The sequence below is a fragment of the Schistosoma haematobium genome, chromosome 6 (genome assembly GCF_000699445.3).
Source record: "Schistosoma haematobium chromosome 6, whole genome shotgun sequence".
In the NCBI taxonomy this organism is placed as follows: domain Eukaryota; kingdom Metazoa; phylum Platyhelminthes; class Trematoda; order Strigeidida; family Schistosomatidae; genus Schistosoma; species Schistosoma haematobium.
In genome coordinates this window covers 19,534,123-19,558,095 of record NC_067201.1, presented here as the reverse complement: position 1 = coordinate 19,558,095, position 23,973 = coordinate 19,534,123, and the positions used below count along the sequence as shown (strand labels likewise).

The 23,973-nt window shown below is 35.5% G+C and overlaps 2 protein-coding genes across 4 annotated transcripts in view; one reads left to right on the top strand and one right to left on the bottom strand.

Annotated features, from left to right (window-relative positions):
* Nucleotides 1-23,973, top strand: part of MS3_00008715 (uncharacterized protein) — a gene marked incomplete at both ends in the record, with an annotated part of 60,178 nt that overhangs the window by 34,084 nt on the left and 2,121 nt on the right. Inside the window, one exon of one of the 2 annotated variants that reach the window (XM_051217061.1) lies at nt 20,349-21,407. In XM_051217061.1, the coding sequence (XP_051065698.1) occupies nt 20,349-20,983 (635 nt within the window). Of the gene's footprint in view, nt 1-20,348; nt 21,408-23,973 lie in introns of those variants that run through there. The other variant, XM_012941224.3, reaches the window with a different exon arrangement.
* MS3_00008716 (uncharacterized protein) lies at nt 154-22,427 on the bottom strand (the record flags this gene model as incomplete). 2 transcript variants are annotated; one of them, XM_035729677.2, is made up of 6 exons in its annotated part: nt 154-1,348; nt 2,976-3,574; nt 10,390-10,908; nt 13,079-13,827; nt 15,152-15,446; nt 16,270-16,821. In XM_035729677.2, the coding sequence occupies 6 exons, from the start codon at nt 16,819-16,821 to the stop codon at nt 865-867; spliced, it is 3,198 nt and encodes a 1,065-aa protein (XP_035586358.1). In that variant the 3' UTR covers nt 154-864. The 2 variants fall into 2 exon arrangements, with proteins under 2 accessions (XP_035586358.1, XP_051065699.1); XM_051217062.1 differs by adding an exon at nt 3,749-4,526 and having other exon boundaries at nt 10,390-22,427.

Below are 23,973 nucleotides of genomic sequence, written 5' to 3'. Positions count from 1 at the left end.
TCACTCGTTTCTTTTAAATTAGAAGTTTTATTCGTGAAGAGATAAAAAAAAATTCAAACACAACGCCAAATACTGATTACCTTCATCATTCAAGACGTTTTCTATTAGTTACTTCAACTTTAAATTTTATATTATCTTCAAAAGATTTAACTATCAAGCAATCAATCGTATCTACAACGTCTTTGTTTACTTATGAGAAAAGTTAGATTTTGTTTAATTATCTAGATCGTTACTAGAAATTACCGAATTTCCCCCCACCCCACCCCACCCCATTTGTTAGTAATAATTGTGATTACTTTTCAATCACTGAAATACGCTTGACTTCACTAGTAAATCTTAAACAGTGAAATAATTTTTAGTTTCGTATTAGATATTCATCATGTTCAATGATTATTCATGAAGTGTGCCTAATTGACTCGACTATTCAAATTCGTAACAGATCTTTAACGTTATGACTGTTTATATTGAGTTCATATTGTATTGGGGAGATAAAAATTAGGAGTCATTAAATGTTTGACATAATATTGATGTAAATTCTCAGTAATAGACTACTTGTAAATAGGGGAACCTCACAAAAGTAATGTAAGAGGATATTAATTTATTTATTAAAAATGGCTACATATATGAAGTGTAAATAAAGATATTGAATTGAATGAAAATAAGTATTGTTTGTTTATATGAGCTTGAGTGCTCAAACAAATACCTTGGAGACATTATTACTGATCATTTATTGATTTCTGAGTATTTAAAAAGATTTTTGTTGTTGTCATGTGATGATGGAATAAAGCATTCAATGCTTTGAGAAGTACGTTAATTGTTGAATTTACAGTAAGAATGAATTTTCTTTGTATATTCTTGATTATATTAACATGCGATTCCATGACATTCACGTTTTTCAAAAAGTGTACCACATGAATTCCCACCATGCATTGAAGGTTTTTCAATATATCTCCAACGCATTTGCGTACCTTTTTGATGAGAACATGATACTGAGCATGGACTCCAACCACTCCATGTAGTCATTATGCAATCTTGTTTATGACCCGATATATCATTTAATTTTTGATGTTCTATTTCATTTAATGAATCAACATCATTTTTATCATCCACTGATTTTTGTATAGAGATAGCGGTATGATTATTTGTTGCATTATTATGGATCATAGAAGTGTCATTTGTGTATGTACGCATGCTAGCCATACGTGCCTTATTGATTTGTCGTAGCTTCTCCATTTCTAACGGGAGACAATCAGATAAACAACCATGATATGTTTCAAAATTGTTTTCATTACCACCACAACCACGATATTCAAAATCACGACATCTTCGTAGGCGGGGACAAAAGTACCTAGGAAGAAATAGGTAAATAATCGTCATTACTGTAATTAAAAATTATTCTACAGGTGTTGATCAAAGTTTTTGATTTATTTCGAAGTACCACTAATTAATAAACCTACATTACTATAGTAATAGAACTGGTCAGAAACAGATGCAGCTGTTTGTCATGCAATGAAATGTATTGACCAGAGTAGTAAGATATAGAGTACAGAACCTTGATCCAATAACTTATTGGTAATATATGCACTGGAATACAAGAATTGGCAAAGTTTAAACTTATTTGAGCGTAGACCCTAAACTATATCAAAAACGATATTAAGTACATCAAGTCACAAAATGGCTCTCAATGTACTTTAATTTTTTATGAAATTACTTCACATATATATGTTAGTTCTAAGAAATATTTGTCGTTTCATTCTTGGACATCTCCACATTTTTCTGTGTAATCATATCATTTGAGCAGCTAAAAAAACTTCAGGAGATGATGTCTGGTTAACAGTGTGATGAAGTGTAGTGGACAAATTACCCTAAGGTTTTTAAATTAAAATGTTCAGGACTAATGATGTGTTATCTGTTAAGAGTTAAGTTGTGATAACCTTCACTAATTAGTAGAGGAATAAAAACATTCGAACGAGATCAGACTGACTCAAGGCACAATAAAACCGATCATTTGTTTAACTTAAGATGATACTATTCATCCAGTTATGATAACAGGGATTTCATTTAAAATTTCATATAACTGATGAAAAGTATAAAAATAACAAAATTCATGTTTATATGAATAACTTATTCGAAATCCTTTCTAGTTCAATTAAAATAAACTGAACTTCGATAATTTTGACTGTTACCTTAAGTTTGAATTAGAAAGATTTATTTATATTTCCCTTTCTGAATTCAGGTGTACGTTATGTGTCTTTTTGATATATTCCCGTCATCTTAGTCTTTTAATTGACTGTATTCAACAAGGGACTAGTGATTACATACTACATAAATCAGGTTTACACTTATTACTTTTGATTATGAAGCCTTGATCTTAGTCATAATATAAGTTGTGCAGTAAAAAATTATTATACTTCATCAGAAACACTGCATGTAATGTGTGTCCTAATCTTCCACTCTGAAGTTTGATGTTATTTATGAATGTTTTAATGTTTCATAGCTTTAAAAAATAAACCAGTTTCCCGAGTACATCATTGAGATTTCCCAGGCAACAGGGAAAAGTAGACTTTGGCCAAAAATATTGTTACCTAATAAGCCTGAATTTTACTGAATTCAATGTCATTTAGTTATTTAACCTTGCTAGTGTATTATTACGTGTTAACATCAGTTGAAAAAGCATCGAAAACTTTAATACAAAAAAGACCCTCTGAATCTACTATTTTCATATATCAGTCTGAACGACAATATACCATTTAGTAATAACTTATCCTCAAGATAAATGCTTTAAAGTTCTATTAAAACATCGTTTTTTATAAACTCAAACAGGTCAAGCTTGATAAATGAAAGTTCACGACAATGTAAACATTCGTAGGCTATTTACATGAACTGAGAAAATCTAGATTAAAACAAAACAACTATTTACTGCTTAATTTTAAAGCCAAAACGTCGACTAAATAATAAATAAAGTTATAACTTACCATCTATTCTGTGGTGGGTTATCATCCATGCAAGTATAACCAGGGTCCATTACCTGAGAACAGTGTTTAGCTGGAGAAATCGATTGATTTTTAAAATCATTACTGTCTGTAGCTAATTGAGCTGTTTGATATTGTAATAAAGCTATCCGTTCTCTTCGCCAATTAGGTAGTGCTTCAACAGCTGGAATGCATAAATCTTCGCAATCTTGTTTTGTAGGAAATCGATTACGCCCACCTTTACATCCTAAATATTTGAATGGTAAACATGCATGTTCAATAGCACTATAGTAGTATGCTAAAACTTTTTCACCACATTCTATACCATCTTTTCTACCCTCTGAACATATTGTAGCCGGATCACAATCTGTATCTTTTGGCTGACATTCCCTCAATTCTCGTAAAGTACCATTGTTTGACTCGGTTTCACTTTGAAATATATGTTCGCAATAATTCTTTTCTGATGAGCGGGCTAAATAACGTGTACGTGTTTGCCATCCATGCGGTTTATCACAAGTAGCATTACATGGGGTCCAAGCAGTCCATGGTAATAAGCTGCACATAGCACTGAAATCACATGTGCGTTTTATACCATCACATGACTATATAGTTTAGGAGAAAAGAAGTTAATACAAATTTATAGTGTTCATAGATTTCTACTAGAATTGCTTTCATGCTGATAATTTTAAGTAATGCAATCAACAAATACATTAGAAGTTGAAGTTTGGTGATTTGACACTATATGATATTTTTGAATTGATTGCTTACTAACTTACTCCTTTTATCCCTCATGGGGTAGCATTGGACGTCCACCACGATTCTCTAATCAACTCTGTCCTAGTCTCTTCTTTCCAGTTTTTGGTAAGTTCTATTCGTTCTTTTGATGGCTGTGCCAGATTCCCGACTCCATGTGTCCTTTGTCAGCCTCTATTCATTTTTATTTGAAGATCCCAAGTTAAGGCTTGCCTTGTGATGAGGTTTCGCGATTTCCTCCAAGTGTGACTTATCCATCTCCAGAATATTTTCCCAATTCCCTCTTCATCTGAAAGTTGTTTTGATCTCTACCACATTAGATTGCTGCTGACAGTGTCTAGTCAGAAGATATAGAGTATCTTAGATAGACAGCTATTTATAAATACCTGTACCCTTTTGATGATGCTAGTAATAGTTCTTCAAGTCCTAGCTCTTTAAAACAGAACTGTCTTGACACTGACTGACAGTTGTTTCTTCGTTATCCCATATAGTTGTCTCATGTTTCCCTTCCCTATCAGGTTTTCTCGCTGTCTCTGGTGGGTTTCCCACATACTTCCGCTTATCTGGTCTAATTTTCTTCTTCATTCACTTGCTTCTATGTATTTGGCCTGTGTATTGGCCTTCTCTGTTCTTGTTTGCCCGTTGTTGAATGGTGTATTCATTGTTCTTGTTTTCTTGAAGGTTTCGCAGGATATCAGTTGGTGCTAGTGCCTTGTGGGATCCATCACTTCCTTGGTTTTCGAAATTATTGTTTCTTTAATTCATTTTCAGTTATTAACTATAATGGTGAACAACTTTAGACTAATAATGATAGGATTTCAGTTATTATTTAATTACATTTTCAAAACTCCAACTTGTTATGTTAAATATTCACGTAATTATCCTACCAAAAATTATTGACTTTGTGAAATGTATTTATACCACAGTTTTAGGGCTATGAAAGTTTTCCCAGTATCTACCTAAACCATTTCAGATTTGAATAACAGGATAAAACGTATGTCCTTAACAGTAAAAGAATATGTAAACTTGTATGATATCACTTGAAATCATTTATGTGGTAATCAAAAGAGTAGTAAACCTTGATTGTGATGACACTGAAAGAAACCAATAAGTCAAACTAATGCTTCGATTCATTGCTTACAAAAATAATTCCTCTGTAGTCAAGTTAACTGTCGAGCACTTCTTTAATTTCCGTAATTATTCGAATAATATTCACCTAAGATAAACAAACAATCCTTATTTTGATTTAAGTACAAAGTATGGTTTCAACTGATTTAATCTTTGGGAACCTATACAAATGACCCTTTTGAAGTTGGTAAAATTTTATTTTCTGAGCTGGATGGTTAACTCCGCCTGTAGCTCTTCTAGAGTTACTGCCGGTCCCAAGCCCGGGTAAAGGAGGACGGTTGGGCATGGGGTTAGCGTCCCCATCCCGTAGAAAACTAACTCGCTAAAAAAACGCTTACCAGAAAAAATAATTCAAACCATTTTAACTCTGCCCTGAGAGTTAGAAGGTCTTCATTTAGAAGAATTATGACGCTTCATGGTGAAAGCCGAATTCCTTCGGAAGCCACGAGGCCGATGCCCCTTCTAACAACCAGAGCAAAAATTTTTATAGGTACATGGAACGTTAGAACAATGTGGGAAACTGGGAAGACCAGCCAAATAGCAACGGAAATGAGGAGATACAACTTGGCAGTACTGGGAATCAGCGAAACCCACTGGACCCAAGCTGGACAGAAAAGGCTAGCTACGGGAGAGATGCTGCTATACTCCGGTCACGAAGAGGAAAATGCTCCACACACACAGGGAGTTGCTCTAATGCTGTCCAAAGTAGCACGAAATGCACTTGTAGGATGGGAATCCCACGGATCCAGAATCATCAAAGCATCATTCAAAACAAAGAAGGAGGGGATCTTAATGAATATTATCCAATGTTATGCACCCACCAATGATAGCAACGACGACATTAAAGATCAATTCTACGAGCGGCTGCAGTCAATCATAGAGAAATGCTCAAGAAAGGACCTCACCATTCTGATGGGAGATCTAAATGCCAAGGTCGGAATAGACAACACTGGATATGAAGATATTATGGGACGACATGGACTGGGAGAGAGGAACGAAAATGGAGAAAGATTTGCAAATTTGTGTGCATTCAACAAATTAGTCATAGGAGGCACAATATTTCCACACAAACGTATACACAAGGCTACATAGATCTCACCGGACCACACTACAGAGAACCAAATAGACCATATTTGCATCAAAAAAATTCCGAAGGACAATGGAAGATGTGAGAACCAGGAGAGGAGCTGACGTAGCTTCAGATCACCACCTAGTTGTAGCCAATTTAAAACTGAAGCTAAAAAAGAACTGGACAAGTGGACAAACAGCAATACAAAGGTTCAATACAGCCTTCCTTCGAGATACTGACAAACTCAATGAATTCAAGATAGCTCTCAACAACAGATTTCAAGCCTTTCAAGATCTACTGAAGGAAGAAGAAACCACCATGGAGGACAACTGGAAAGGCATCAAAGAAACATTGACTTCAACGTGTCAAGAGGTTCTGGGCCTAAAGAAACACCATCATAAGGAATGGATCTCTATAGAAACACTGGACAAGATCAAAGAAAGGAAGAACAAGAAGACAGCAATTAACAACAGCCGAACACGAGCAGAGAAAGTCCAAGCACAAGCTGAATACATAGAAGCAAACAAGCAAGTGAAGAGGAGCATTAGAGCCGACAGGAAGAAATACGTGGAAGAATTAGCAACGACGGCAGAAAAAGCTGCTAGAGAAGGAAATATGAAACAGCTCTACGATACAACGAAGAAACTATCAGGGAAATACAGTAAACCAGAGAGGCCGGTCAAAGACAAAGAAGGCAAGCCAATCACTGAAATTCAACAACAGCGAAACAGATGGGTAGAATACTTCGAGGAACTCCTGAATAGACCGGCTCCAATGAATCCACCGAACATCGAAGCAGCACACACAGATCTTCCTATAGATGTCAACCCACCAACGACGGAAGAAATTAGAATGGCCGTCAGACAAATCAAGAACGGGAAAGCAGCAGGACCCGACAACATACCAGCTGAAGCACTGAAATCAGACGTCGAAGTAACCACAAGCATGCTTTACCCTCTATTCAAAAAGATTTGGGAGGGGGAACAAGTGCCAATGGACTGGAAAGAAGGACACCTCATCAAGATTCCAAAGAAAGGAGATCTGAGCAAATGTGAAAACTACAGAGGCATTACACTACTGTCAATACCAGGGAAAGTCTTCAACAGGGTGTTGCTGAACCGGATGAAGGATGCAGTAGATGCCCAACTTCGAGATCAACAAGCTGGATTCCGAAAGGATCGGTCGTGCACAGACCAAATTGCAACACTACGGATCATCGTCGAACAATCAGTTGAGTGGAACTCGTCACTATACATCAACTTCATTGATTATGAAAAGGCATTCGACAGTATAGATAGGAGGACATTATGGAAACTTCTTCGACACTACGGAGTTCCTGAGAAGATTGTCAATATTATCCGGAACTCATACGACGGACTACAGTGCAAAGTAGTGCATGGAGGACAGCTGACAGATGCATTCCAAGTAAGGACCGGAGTCAGGCAAGGCTGTTTACTCTCTCCCTTCCTCTTTCTTCTGGTGGTCGACTGGATTATGAAGACCTCGACATCTGAAGGAAAACACGGAATACAATGGACAGCTCAGAACCAATTAGACGATCTGGACTTCGCAGATGACCTAGCCCTCCTATCACGTACACGTGAACAGATTCAGATAAAGACAGCCAATGTAGCAGCAGTCTCTGCATCAGTAGGCCTCAGCATACACAAAGGGAAAACCAAGGTCCTCAAATTCAAAGCGGAGAACAGCAATCCAATCACCCTTGATGGCGAAACTCTGGAAGATGTAGAATCCTTCACATATCTGGGAAGCATCGTCGATAGACATGGAGGTTCAGATGCAGACGTAAAGGCGAGGATTGGCAAAGCAAGGGCCGCATTCCTACAATTGAAGAACATATGGAACTCAAAACAACTTTCAACCAATATCAAAGTGAGAATCTTCAATACGAACGTCAAGGCAATTCTACTGTATGGAGCTGAAACTTGGAGAACTACAACAACCACAATCAAGAAAGTACAAGTATTTATAAATAGCTGTCTACGCAAGATACTCAACATCCATTGGCCGGATACCATCAGCAATAGCCTTCTGTGGGAGAGAACAAACCAACTTCCAGCTGAAGAGGAAATTAGGAAAAGACGATGGAAATGGATAGGACATACATTACGCAAATCGTCAAACTGCATCACGAGGCAAGCCCTAACTTGGAACCCTGAAGGGAAGCGAAAAAGAGGAAGGCCAAAGAACACATTACGTCGGATAATAGAAGCAGATATGAAAAGGATGAATTACAACTGGAAGGAGCTGGAAAGGATTGCCCAGGACAGGGTTGGATGGAGAATGCTGGTGAGCGACCTATGCTCCTTCACGAGGAGTAACAGGTGTAAGTAAGTAAGTAAGTAAGTAAGTAAGTAAGAGCTGGATGGTTTGGTCCTGAAGTTTTCATCGTTCTTCTGAACGACATCCTCAACACAAACTTCAAGTATCGATCCGTTTTGAAGGTCTGCTGACGAATATAGGTGAATTTAATCTATGATAAAAAGAAGTTCATACCGATTCATTGATTGTTCCATCATGGTATCAAGATTTCATTGTTATAAATACTTTTTTTATTAGGAAGAATAAGAATTTAAGCTTACTGTGAATGTCCGTTAGGTTACTGAATGCTGATGCGATTTCTTCATGAAAGTTTGGATAATCTTATTGAAGTATTTACGTTAAACTGTAAATGACTGATTATCTGAGTTTATACTGGTTCTATTAGCTCGGTCAGACTACCCGTTTATTCGTTCTTGTAGATTGTGGATACACTGACACTATAATTAGTTAATCATTACTATACTATTTCCTTGTGTAGAAAATGTTTCTCAGATGAAGGTATTTTCTTGAGTTGTACAATCTTATTTATGGGTGATTTTAATTATACACAGGAATGTCATATCATCAAATCAATTTACAAGAAATAGTTAAAGACTTTCAAGTATACAGTGTAAAAGGCCATAAAAAGGTAAATAGTGTTTGTATTAGAAATTTGTTCACAGTTGAAGCAATAGAAATTCATCATTTCCCATCTAACTTCCATATACAAGAGAGTCATTTTCGACCCCCTATTCTCTCATGGTCGTACCACCCATCCTTATTTCATAAATCGTAAACATTAATAATTATCTTATTCTTCTCTTTCTACTTATTTGTAAAATGGACAGCTGGCTTTTGTACATATTGTCTAAATTATTATTTTCCACTACTTTTGAAACTATTTCTTGAGCATTTTTGATCACTTCGCTAAATGATGTTGTGGGGATGGCCCACGGGTGAACTAAAGAAAGCTCTAAGACGCTAAGAAAGAGCCAAACACGTTCCATCCAATCATCTCCTGAAGAAACATTCCAGGGACATTCCCTATTGAACAAATGCTAAAAACCACTGTATGCGATTTGAATGTCTATAATGATAATTTCGCTTTTACTAAAAACTATAATTATCTGAGAGTTTTGTACCATATTTGATACTGTTCGGAACAACATTTCCTCTCACTCGTCTTCTGTCTTCTCATTTGCGACTTGGAGGTTTATGGCGTTTAAGTGCTCAAGTAGTACACGGTATATCAAGAATCTAAGTTCTAGATATAACAGATGTAACACTTAGTTTATTCCATACGTTAAATCTCTTGATGATGATCGATTATTTTGTTAAAGGATATGACAGCACTTCAATTTTTTAAATTTTCTTTACTCTATACTTGAAAATATTGGATTATCTTTGGCAATTTTGCTTAATAATATGACATTCGTGATGTCTTTTTGATTGAGATCATGGGCCGATTGATGTTAGACCACCTATAAAAACCTAGAAGCACTGGACGGCTGTTTCGTTTTATTGTGGGACTCCCCCTCAGCAGTGTGCATCCACGATCCTGCTCGCGGGATTCAAACCCAGGGCCTCCATTCTCGCGCGCGAACTCCTAACCTCTAGACCATTGAGCCGACTGGCATCCAACGGCGTTAATGTCCAGCCTCAATCAATCCACGAATTCTTGATATCAGTCTAGACTATCATATGTGTATAATATTACCAGAAAATACAATAGTAAAACTGAAAATCGACAAGAAACGCCTTCAATTATTTTAATAACTCAATGGGTTTCGATTATTGTCATGATATTTTTCATTTTTAGGATTCTTTTTTATAAATATTTTGAAGTGTCTAAATTAAAATCAGTGCACTTGGACACAATTGATTGAGTTGTTATTTACGATTATTTGTTTAAGAAATGTACGATATAATAAGTCATATTTTTTGCAGTTAGGCATTTCATAGCGTCATGTTGAGATTATTAGTATGCATACCATTTGAAACCAATGAATGAGGAAGCATGGTAAATCACTCGTGTTATTTAATGGAAAATACCTAACCTACGAATTGATGGAGTAAAATACATACAATATTATTGCAATGTATCTATAGTTTCTTTAGTTATTTCAAGGATCTTCTATTTCTTACCTCTTCTTCAACTAATGGAACATGTTGACAAAGCTCTGTCTTCTTATTGATCAGCATGTCACGTTGTCTAGTTCGACGACCAACACCACAGGTAACTGAACACGACCCCCAGGCTGACCAAGGACTTGTAACACATAGAAATGTGGCCATCTGTGCCAAACTTGGATCTGATAGAGGATCATCCCCACCTAGTCCTCCACTTGTAATTCGTGTTCCGCCTACTCCACCACTACCAATTTTGTTTCGAGTTTTCTTTGGTAGTGCACCTGTTAAATCCCCTATAACTGACTGGACTATCGGAGAATGTTTATTAGATTGGGATCCTGGTCTGGAACCTACTGTTTCTGTACTTCCATCGGCATGAAATAGCTCCACCCCATCGTACAACTTTGAAGTACATTCCCATGATTCATTAGGTAAAACTCTCTCCAAGATTAATTTTGCTACCGGGACGCCTGGCGTGAATGGACTATTTGGCATCCAGTCTCTGGTGATAAAACGAATAGGTTCTGGAACATCCTGTATACATATAAAAGTTATTCGGGATATTTTATGGGTTAAACAATTGATGAACATGATATTTATCACTCTTCAACTTACTCACCCAGATCAAAATTTAAAATGTACTTTAACACTACAAGTAGCCAAAAAGTATATAAATCTTATACTCATTTCCTCCGTCCATATACTATTTAAATAACGCAAATCGTTTTTAAGTGAGACTTTAAAAACAAGAAATGTTTGAATTACTCTTTACTCTAACCCGATTTCAAATGACATAGATACAGAAAGATAAATAACAAATTGATCTTTGTAGAAGTGGTGGTATATACGAATTCATATCCAAGGACGTGTATACTTACAACAATCTTTATTATTTTGGATCGCAAAATGTAAGATGCAGTCATTAATAAACGGTAAATTGGAAAAAAAATTATATATTTATCCATGGAGTGAACTAAGACTATATCGAGGCAATACGCACAGTATGCCAATAAAAGACTGATCAATTGCAGTCCTAAACATCAATGGGAAGATTCAAGAAAACAATACTAAGTGAATTTAAACTTCACCCCATTGCACAAGCAAGTGGGTATCAGGACTCAGTAAGTAAGTGGACAACACGATGGCATTTGAAGTGAACGGTACTGGGTTCGAGTCCTGGAGTGTACATCAGCTGTGAGATGCAAGTACATCCAGCTGACGAGTCCCAAATAGGACGAAACGCGTGTCCTGGATTCCACTACTAGCCACTATCCATCTTTGCATTTAGTACCAAAAACTTTTCAACTAATAATCTGACTAGTGCATGTTTTTCCAAAGTGATTTTTGTGATTAAACTCTAGAAAACTTGGTAATAATAAGACCCAATGATTGGAATTCGGCTAATTGTATTTCATCTGTGTCAGCCACTACACACCACATCCGCACTAAGCCCAACTACACAATATTTGAAATTGTCAATGATTTGATGGACAAGTCGATGAATATTTTATGTAGCAATAGGGTAATAATTTGATAGTTATTCGGCATTATTTCTAGTTTCCCAAAATCGGTTTATTTACTACAGTCTAACTTATTTTATTATTTCAACGGTGCATTGGTTTACAGAAGTAATCCTACGAAATTCTCTACTTAAGCTTCAAAGCTTATTTGGATGGTCGAGATATTTTCTTGTTTCCCTAATTTGGTATTCACAAAGTATTTAAACAAACACAATAAATTTTAGAGTCCACCGATTGAAAATAAATTTCAGAGTCAATTAAAATCCTGGTTGTTTCAAACTATGTAACCCCCAAATGCCCTGGTGCATCTGAGAGTCATGAGAGTCAGCTCTTCCTCTCCAAATGCTCTCACATGGCCACGTGCATACAACTACTGCTACACAAGTCCTACTCACTGCCTTCTCGCGGCATGACTGTTGTTTTCGAAATTGAGAGGACGAAAAGCGAATGTCCGGCACTTTAACCGAGCCGGTAGACACGGTGAGTCCACCTAGGAGAGTCGGATAACTCTCATTCCAAACCAATAGTGTACATGAGCTCAAGGATCCTGAGGAAAAAAATGACGTATGAACCAACTGTTGGACATCGACTACCATGTGACTGCATCCCTCTACGTCGCTCCACTGCCTTGTGGATCAGACCTTTAGGTCAAAGGTTCCGAGTATGGCCCCCTAAGAAAACCACTTGCTTCGGTTTGCACCTTCGGACAGTATCCCAGCCCTCACACGAATCGAATGATTTATGTGGTGTATATCTGTTTGGTGCCTCCTTGTACCAATGTTTATGTGTTTGAATAAATAATAATTAATAAAATTGCTGAACTCGTTACTGACTGACGTCCAAGGTAAACAGTCAACGTTCTTGAAATTGAAGTATTTCTCTGATGAGTTGTACAGAAATAAAAATATATTGATTGAATTTTCCTGATGTTTACTCAAGCGTTTTAACAAAACTCAAGAAATTATATTGAGTTTTTATGTATCTTAGAGAACAATGGTGTTGGCTACCATCTAATAAACAACTAGTAAACATAATCTTACTGTCCTACTAGAAAGTGATTTAAGTAATAAATTTTATGTCTAAAATTGAACTTTACATTCTCTAACAGGATCCCGGAGTTATTAATATTCATAGTACGTCAGCAGTTTCTAACAGACAAAAATATCATACCACAAGACAGTTACCTTGTTATCTGAATTTTTAGGAAGATATGTATCACCGTTACGAGCTCCAGCATCCCAAGGAAATAAGTCAATTTCAATGTTTTTTACCCAAGTGCAGTCCGCTTGACAAACTGACTGACTGGAAATACCTGTACACCAATTAGGACTGGGTCCAAGCATTGTTAAAAATGATATTAAAGGATGTGTTCTATTTACACCAACATAAGTTGTTCTCGTCTCTTCAAGAGCTTCTTCTCCCCACATGCCTGGAGCAGACACTAGACTTAGTAACGGTCCGATACCGGTAGAACCTCTTTGAGTTCCAGATGGAACTCCTCCTAAAGAACCTGTGTTTGTAGCAGCGATCCCGAGTGACTGTTTCATCACAGTTGTGTCACCATACGTACAAACAGCTTGAACTCCAGCACTTGCTGGTTCTCCCATACGGTAAATTTGGAAACTTGGTGAGTGACTAGCACCGATAAGGTTAGTCCAGTGAAGTGCTCCAGGATTGTGGACGGGCCAGTCTTTTGGATGTGTTGCTCTAGTCCACATACCAGTAAAGGTGAGCTTATAAGTTGCTGAACCACATGCACAACAGTCTTGAGGTTGCATACTATCCAAATGCATAAATTCATCATGTGATAACTTCATCGTTCTTTCCTTTATAGAATTTTCGACATTTCTATCATTTGCAGGTAACATGTAAGCTGGAAGAACAGGACTTGGTGGTCGTGTATAACTTGGACAAAGTGTTTTGGTCAAACCACCTTCATAATATATGGAATAGAAATACAGAGCATTGAATAAGAACAATTTGATCCATAAATAAAAATAAGTCATATTTGCTGACATCTATATCTCCAATGAAATTTAGTGGATTATTTGAATGACCATCACTTCACACTCTTATCTATCAGGTCCACGATCATTAGTTAATACTGAACTAAGGGACGTACCAAAATAGTTTTCGTAAGCTTAAGAATAATAATGTTCGAACAGTGCCATTATAAGATCTGTGTTCAGATGCTTGAAACATTTGGTTTTAGGTTCAAAGACCATTTCTCAAAGTTAAAGAACATCAACTCTTAGATAGTAGGATATTTCTGTAGCGACATATATTCGATGCGTATTGTTCGTAGTCTCATGAGCTTTTAATGACTATGACAGTACTTAACCAATGACCATGAGGACTTGTGAAACTCCTCAAATACGTTAATTAACTGGTATATAGCAGTCGTTTGAATTAATAAAGTGTAAGGGATTTATATTCACTTAGTGTTGTTTACTTGTGTCTTCCCATTGTTATTTAGGACTGTAATTGATCAGTTTCTCGTTGGCATATGTGTATCTTGTGCAGGCTGTCTTGATATTGCCTGAAGTCACAAGCTGAGTCCCGAATAGGACGAAACGTGCGTCCTGGATTCCACTGCTAACCATTATCTATCTTTGCTTATAAAGCACATATGCGAACGAGAGACTGATCGATTGCAGTCCTAAATAACGATGGGAAGATATAAGTAAACAACACCAAGTGAATATAACTGCACCCCATTGCACAAGCAAGTGGGTTTCAGAACTCATTAGGTAAGTGGATAATGTGATGGTATTTGAAGTGAACGGTAATGGGTTTCAATCTCAGAGTAAACATGAACTGTGAGATGCAGGTACATCCAGCTGACGAAACCCAAATAGGACGAAACGCGTTTCCTGGATTACACTGCCAGCCACCATCCATGTGTGCTTATAATGTCAGGGATTTACTTTTATACAAAGTATTTATTTTTATATCTTAGTGACCTTTAAAAATTTGATACGATTTTAAAATTCAACCATTGGTGTGTCTTGTCGTTATTACTCAGAGGTAATGAAAATGTTTCAGGTTTATTTATTCATTACCCTCTTAGTATTTGTAGTTGTCTTTTTCTAGGATAAAACTCCGTGTTTTAATAGTGCTGGTATGTTTTTAAATCAGTTCAATCCGGATCTTATAAATTTTATTGATATGGTTCTTGTGATCTTTATTTAAAGAAACAAATAATAAGCAATCATTGAATGTATTCAATACTCAAAAGCATATCAGTCATTACTTACCTATAGCGGAAAATATTTCTCTTTGTTCATTATGTGTTTGTACAGCTGCATTAATATTGATACAACCACATTTATCTTTTAATGGTGCTTTCCATATAACTATCATTTTTGTAACAAGTCTTTGAGTACGTGAGATCTTCTCAGCTGTAAGACCTTCACAACCTAATCTTGTTTGAGTGACTGCTGTCTCTGTTGTCCATAAATCAGATAAAATATTATTATTTGGATCCTGATTAGTTAAATGAATCCATTCACCTAACTCTCTAGAAGAGTAATTGCTCATATTATCTGTTAACTAAGGAAAGTTAAAAAATGATTCAATAAAATAAAGATTCTAAGAAAAGTGATTGATAAGTAACTTATTTTATAAAGATTGTTCTGTAATAGGATCTAAAACAATCATTGATAAAGTTATTTGGATAAGAATCTTTGCAGAAGTAATAGTAGATCCATCCGTAATGAAATTTGCCATTTTGAGACATGACGTAACGAAGGAAATTTCAATGAAAAATTGATGCTTAATTGAACTTTCAGAAACAGGAAATAAACTATTACCTCCCAACTGTCGAACTTATGTGATACCTGTTTAGGATTCATTACATGGGATTTTTTAGGAGGCGATGGTAGGTGTCTACCTTTGTACGAAATAAAAAGAAAGATTTATGAACAAATTCTGTGAATAGATTCAGCACAGCTTTGGTTACTGCTGCCCCTGAATAAAATATTTTACTTCAATTGTATATGTAACAAACCTGTATAAAAAAGTAACTGCGAAACATTCATCCTGATGTCTTCACTAGAATAACTGTTATCCTCTACCACCCACAGCATTTAAACACTTATTACGACTGATTTGTATCATTCTTTAGTTTTTCAAGTTACATAAATTTAGTAATATTTAAGTTTCTAGAATAGTCAACCCTAACAGAATTCACTTTTAAGAAATGAACCAAACCTTTATCATAGCGAAAATTGAAGGTTGTTAATTTGATTTCTGTTCCAATCTACATATTTATAAATCTCAATCATCAACAACTTTATCAATAATCGAGTCGATCTATTCGAATGGTCTGAATTGATCTAAGTAAATAAATATATCCATGAAACATTCGACTTACTGTGTTTGAATTGAGTTGTCCATTAAGTGATTTACTATCCACAAGAATTGATGAATCCATTTTTATATTCATCATCATTTTTTCCTTATTCATATTAGGTTCAATCCATATTAATCCATCACGAAATCCTACTGAATGAAATCGATTTGTCAATATTATATAATATTTTCTTCCAGGTTCATACCATTCATCAATCATAACACCATCATTTACTCTTCGAATACGTAATTCAAATCCATTATCATCCATCATTACTTTATCTTGATACTTTAGTTGATTTAAGTCAGACTGCATATCCGATGATGATGATGATGATACGATTAAGCTTACATTTCGATTGATACTTATTTGACTTCTTAGATTAACTGTAAGAGTTGTACATAATTTTGATAATTTTAAACCATCAAGTTTATTAACACAATTAAATATGAGGAGATATAAAATAGAATTCAATTGAAGACTAAGCATATTTAATAAATTATACGCTCCAATTTCAATGAATTTTCCCCTTAAATAAACCCAACAACAACAAAAATATATGACATACACCATGGGTGTAGGAAAATACGTGGGTGTTTCTACCGTAAATAACAACTGATCAATAATGAATGGAAGAAAGAATATAAAGTAATTAGTATTACATATTACATATGTTCCGGTACTTTTATCAATTGTCAGATGATCAAGGTTAGGCAGGGCATGTTATTTTGATTAGTTGAAACTTGGGCATATTTGTATTTTTGGCTTGTTTATTTTTAATAGTTCCTAAGATAGATGAATTACAAATACACTTCTAGATCATATGACTTCAAGTTTAATGATTTATCAGAGAAATATTAAATGTAGGTATTTCAGATAAAATTCATGAGTGCTAATATCTCTGATCAGAAAATTATGCCTTTCTTCTTTTAAATTAGTTACTATGGTGCATTCATTTTGGTTAGTTAGTGACTAAAATAAACGAGTGATTTTAATTTTGTTTTCTCAGTTAGATGGTTTAATTTTAAAATTTTGATTTGTTGTCTGGAGACCATCATCAGTGGCTACTTCATACAGAAATGAGCGTTTTTGTTATTTTTCAAGTGTTATATCAGTTCATTGTGATGGCTTTGTTTGTTATTAGTCGTTCTCGTAGATTTTGTCATCTTTATCTCTTCTTGTGTTCTATCCTATATAGTGTATCGTTCAGATTAACTAAATATTTACTTCAATATAAAATAGACTCAGATAATGTTGTCCACAACAATAGCGAACGTTACAAAATTGAATAATCTAACTGAGGGAATATAACAACTGTAAAAGTCAATTGATTAGCCAATAATAACCAACAAAGTTACCACTCAAGATGGTCTATAACCATGATGATAGTATTACTTTTATTTTAAAAAATTCTATTTAGCTAATGTTCATTCTTATTGATATTACCTTTTTCATAAATATTATATTGTCATAAGAAATCTGAACGACTCATTTATGAAATAATATCGTCCATCTTTTTTAATACTTACTGGTTAAACTTTTAACTTTGCCCTGTAACAAACCTCAGCGTAGAAGAGGAGACAGTGTGTAGTCTTAGTGACTAGAAGTATAAATTCAGGTACTTGTTAAAATGAACTGAAATTACTTTTATGAATCGTATGCTTATTACGATTATTATAACTTTGATAAATGAGAAAGTATAATATGACATTAACCAAATAATAGATTTTTATTAGTTTTAAACCACTAAAAACATTGAATAGTTGTTGATAGTCAATTTAATAGGGGTATTCATTGAATTAGAAATGATTGAATATGTATATAATGAATTTTTAAGCAAAGATGGATAGTGGCTAGCAGTGGAATCCAGGACACGCGTTTCGTCCTATTTGGTACTTGTCAATTGGATACACCTGAATCCCAGAGTTCGAGTCCTGGAGTGAACATCAAATCTGGGATGAAGGTATATCCAGCTGACGAGTCCCAAATAGGACGAAACGTGCGTTCTGAATTTAACTACTAACCACTATTCATCTTTGTTTATAATGCTTGTAAATATCGAGGCAATTCATACAGGATGCACATATACCAATAAGAGAGAGACTGATCAATTACAGTCCTAAATAACAGTGGTAAGATACAAGTAAAACAGCACCAAGTGAATGTATACAATGAAGCTTAAACAATATGCTTCATAAAATTTCTTTCGTAGTGACCATATTTGATAATTTATTATTATTAGAAACTAACGTTTCTGGTAAATTATTTAGCTTTCACTAATAGAAAACTTCAAAAATTTTACCTTTTATCTTTTTTAGTATCTTTAATTTTTTCTGTCTATTACATGTTTTGTCCTATTGTGAGTAAGATAATCACTGTGATGATACTGATGTTCGTTTAGTGATTGAATTCTGAACACTAACGTCTTGAAACTTCAAAAGAATATTGTTATGACTTTATGTCCGGTTTTTTATCACGTGATTTATCCATCAATCAAAATACGACTTATACAATCTTAGCACTGTGCCAAACCAATAACTTTCAACCGGTAAGAGCAGCCTAGCGTCCTCATTGGTCCTATGTCCGCCTAGCCCGTCCACTTGAATCCAGAACAACAAAATACCTGCTTCCAATATGCGAATCGAATCATTTATTTTAGACATACTGGGTTTACATATCAACCAAACAGACCGCAACGCACCATACAATAGGAAATAACATTTGTACACAATAAAGCCAAAAAGTGACTGTGAACGTGGGAGGCAGTAGTCAATAAACTGAACATAGCTTAAGAACAGTAAATCGTACAATAATAAATTATAGGTCAAAATAAAGCTTATAATAAGAGGAATATAAATATACATAATCTAATTATTGAATACTTATACCATAAGAATGTATGGATCATATTAGTCAATTAATACGTCTCAGAAGTTACTCATGGTTTAATCTTCGCTCGGATATAACAAATACTTTCATAAATTATTATGCTGTCAATGTAATTGAATAATAAATTCAGTGTTATACAACAAAATTTCACTTTAGAAGTGTACATTTCCCAGATTCTTGTTCAGTTGAACATTATTACTGTATTAACGGGACATAGATTAGATTGAAGTATGCTCTATGCACGATTGCGTTGCTGCATGTTACTTGACTAATTCTTAACCTATCAGCGCTAGTCGATACTTGGAGAACACCGTACTAACGTTTTAACTATTGTGCTTCTTACTTCCATCTAACCTTATTTGAATATAATCTCTTTCCTGTTCAACCATGTTCTGATTTGAAGACATGTCAAGTGAATTGGTGTCCAAGAACACTGAGCAATAGAAATAACTGGGTTGTAATAAGATAGAATTATAACACACTGGGCTTTGCATAACGGAAATTATATATGAAACACAGAAGAGAGTATATACTTATCAAAACGGGTTTTGTAGAGATTTTAGAAATTTCAATAGTTGAAATCATGAGTCAATTGAAGCTAGACCACCATGGAAAACCTGGAAGCACTGGACGGCCGTTTCCTTTTAGTATGGGACGCCTCCTTAGCAGTGCGCATCCACGTTCCCCCCTCGAGATTCGAACCCAGGACCTATCAGTCTCGCGCGCGAGCGCTAGTGAGAAGCCGTTACCAGTGGAGTTCAACCAGGTCTTTTGTGAGATATCAGCTCACTGAAGACATTGGTGTACGGTGGCGTAATTTCGTGAAGAGTATATACTTAATTAATCAACTTTACCAAACATTAAAAAATTCATTGGATTCCATGATGTTTTAGGATGCAAAGATAAGAAAGAAGGGAAATTAATTACATCATCAAATGCCTAATTACTTTTCGATTGGATTTATACCTTCTTGGTATAATCAGAAAGTATACATTATTGAAAGTATAGCACTATTTGGTACGACATTAATTCACATTTATTGTCTAATTGATATAAACATTTAAGGGTCTAGTAACTGTCGTAATTTTGGTGATAAGAAGCATTTAAGTTGGGCATTTCAATTATATGAAATGTCCGCAAAAGTCAGAGGATTGTTATAATGAAAGTATTTTATTTATCACTGTAATTAGTTGAAACATCTTAATTTTTAGGCATGACTACAACCAGCTGTCATCCTCGTCTTGGTTACGAATGTGCCAAAATAATGGCTGTTCATTATCCAGAGCGCCTTGGTTTAGCAATCTGTGTTCATCCAGGACCTGCATTCAAAGTTGCTTGGCAAGCCATTAAACCATTCTTACCACAGACAACAGTATCAAAAGTTTGCTTTATTAGAAGTAAATCAAAAATATTTTCAACATTTGAACAATACTTCTCTCCAGAAACGTGTAATTGGTTAATAACTGAAGTAAAATTCAATAGATCAAGACAGACAACAACCAAATACCGACCATTCTGGTTACCTCCAAAAGATTCCGATGATAAACATGATCCTAGAGGTGATCCGATATATGTTCGTGATTGGCTTGTACTGAATCATCCAACTCAACATTTACCACATCCAAATATTGTTGATTATATGCTTGGATGTTTAAATTCACTTAATTATGAAAATGCATTATGCTCTAATCATCTGGTTGATAGTAATTATGACTTAACAGAAAAGGGATTTGGTGATTTTGAAGAACATGAAAATGATGCTGATGAGGAAGAACTTACCAAAATGCTTGCTGCAGAATTACCAAAAGAATTTATGATTCCTGAAAATGCAGAAAAGTTAACATAAATTATTATATTACATTAGAATATTTATATTCTGTTGGCTCGTTCTCATCTTTTTAACACACTTGTCATTTTATACCACTGAAAGATAATATACGAATCAATAAGAGATGAGTTCTAAGGGTTAGACAATGGAAAGTTTTTTGGTAATATGGTACTTTATTTGCATGTATTTGGTTTATTTTTAAAGAAAAATTATTTTTTAATTCAAGTTTTCATTATTCCTCAAGTTAAAATCTCTTCATTAATCACTTGAAACTTCGACAATGATCAAACAGTTCAGTTGAAACAACAGTATGTTATCTATTTAACATGGTGAATAATCGAATATATTCAGAAAAAGGAAATGTTTTCAACAAAATGTCTACTTTTAATCAACTCATTACTTTGCCAACATGAAAACCATCTAATAGAAACTAATTAACGGAGTAAGTGCCGCGCAATCCGACCAATATAATCTTTCCAGTGGTACAATGCACTATTTAATTACACGACGAGACTATAATTTATGGATGAATCAATCAGGTATAAGATAACAGGTCCCAGATTTCGGTGCAAAATTCACCCATCCATTTGTATAAATAGAGTTTTGGCATTATAACTGATTTCAGTTTGTGATGAAAACCCTGAATGTAATTCCTAACTCTAACCATCAACTGTGAATCATAATTCTAATTTCTCACACTGGTTTTTAACTCTCATTTGGTCCTAGTTATTAGGTCACTTTAGCATTACTCGAAGGTCGTCCATAAATTATAGTCTCACCAGTTACACTTTCGAGTCATCTGAGCATGATGATGACTAAACACTGTAGTAAAACAATTTAGTGCTTCCTCTTTTAAGAACTGACTAGGCATACATAGTTAACACCAAATGAAGTCGAATTCAAATTTCCTTCTTGTTGGATGGCATCAATGATATCCACATTTTCAACAAGATTACCAGTCGTAAATTTGGTTGATTGAGTCACAGATGACCACGTGTAGAGCAAAGCTGAATAGACTAACCAAGTCTGTTTTCAACCGCTTGAAAAAAAATGAAACGTTGATGGTCTATTTTCCAGTACATCAAATAATGTAAGCGGTTCAGTACAATACTGATTTCTGGAATAAAATAATTCTTGTCAGATTACCGAAATCGATGAACATAGACAATATTTCAAAATGCATGTCATCTATATGGGGATGGGATAAATATTCTATAACTCCACCACAAATTTAAAAAGCGTAATAACAGAAGAGTTTATGAAAAATGTAGATGCAATACTGGTTATAAATATTGGCAATGTACCCACCCCAGTTCGACGGGAATGGTTTGAAATCTTAGTGTCGTGTTCGCGCCTCGAGAGATATACTTAACCTGGCTTCCTCTGTGGTGCTAACCGAATAGGTTCAGACCCTATCGAAAAGCACAGGAGGTAAGAACACCTTCACATAAGCCGTTCTGTGGCATGGAACCAATTATTTCTCGTTGGCTATACTTGAATTTGACGAGATTCGGTGAACTGTTTAACGTTTAATGATCTGCCATCTAACTTACAAATGATTCAGCTAGACGGACTCTTGGGCAAGGGTTCATTGACATATTATTTACCCCATAACCAATTATTTATGGTATGGTTTATTTTTATTAACAATGTACATGCGGTATGAATAAAAGTCCTTCATAAAGATCCGCTTCTAACTGAATCCTCAGAGCGTAACCTTGGGCTAGTAACCACCGAGAGTTTAGACGCCAGCTCAAACCACATTGGAGATGCAGTCGAGGCAAGCGTGAATCTCCGCTTTATGCGTAGACTACTTGGGAAGACCGCCTCGGAGTTGTTCCAAACTCTCTTTATAACGTACCCGCGGTCCCACCTTGAAGTTCACAAACTCATTTAGCCTCTCTCTCTTCAAGAGAGTCTTAAATCTCTTACACTACGTACAGAAACGTGCAAACAAGTTAGTGATAGAGCTTAAATCTCACGACAACAAACTTTAACACATGGGGTTATTCTGGCTGAGATACAAGATAATAAGAAGTGGTCTGGTAATCAATAAGATATACCGAGCGATCTCAACACAAGCACATTACCAGATCATCATCAGGGTTGGGTATGTCTTTAGAAAGTTTTAATATCGATATTTGTTGTCTATCCAAGACGCGTATGCAAAACTCTAGTGTAGTACCACAAATTCGTTCCCCATCCCTCGCTTCGAATTGCTTGTTTCATGTGCATTTATCGGGGTACCATATGAAATATTTGTCTGGTATTGTTGACGTTGGTATCGCACTAAGGGTCAAAGCTGAGGCAGCACCAATCGATTGGATCGTTGTTAACAGTTAGATATGTGCTGTTGGATTAGAAAATTCCAACAATGTGCGAAGAAATAGGTGCGTGAAACGATGTCTTTTCGTCATCTCCACCTATGCTCCTATAGATTTAACCCGGATGCTATCAATGATGAGTTTTACCAACAGTTAACAGTTCTACAGAAAGTTCGTTCGACAGATATTGTAGCACTAGTCCGAGACTTGGATTCTCAGGTCAGGTGTTTAGGAACAGAAGGGAGTCGTTAGGGACTTGTTGGTTGCGGGTCAGATAATGGTGACCATCTGCTACTACCCGTTCCTAACTAGCACTATTTGCCGTCCCAGTAATTGCCGATATGCTGCCTGGCGTCCTCTTTCTGCATCTCGAGCCTTGACTCAGACTGACCACATCAGAATCAGCTGCCACTGAAGTGATTGTGTACAAGAGCGCCGCTCATTTTGAGGCACCAATCTGGACTCTGGTCATGTCTTTGTTTGCGGTAGTCTTACCTTACGTTTCAGTGGTTAACAGCTTCATCGTCCCAAACCGACTGATGTCAGTAAATTGGTCACAGCTACTGTTACACATAAATACCAAGGCTAGCTACCCTCCTACTAAACATTATGGGAGTAAAGTCGCTTGCAGCTTCGCAAAACATTCAACTTATGAGCGCTGGGTTTCCTCAGGCTTTTTACAAC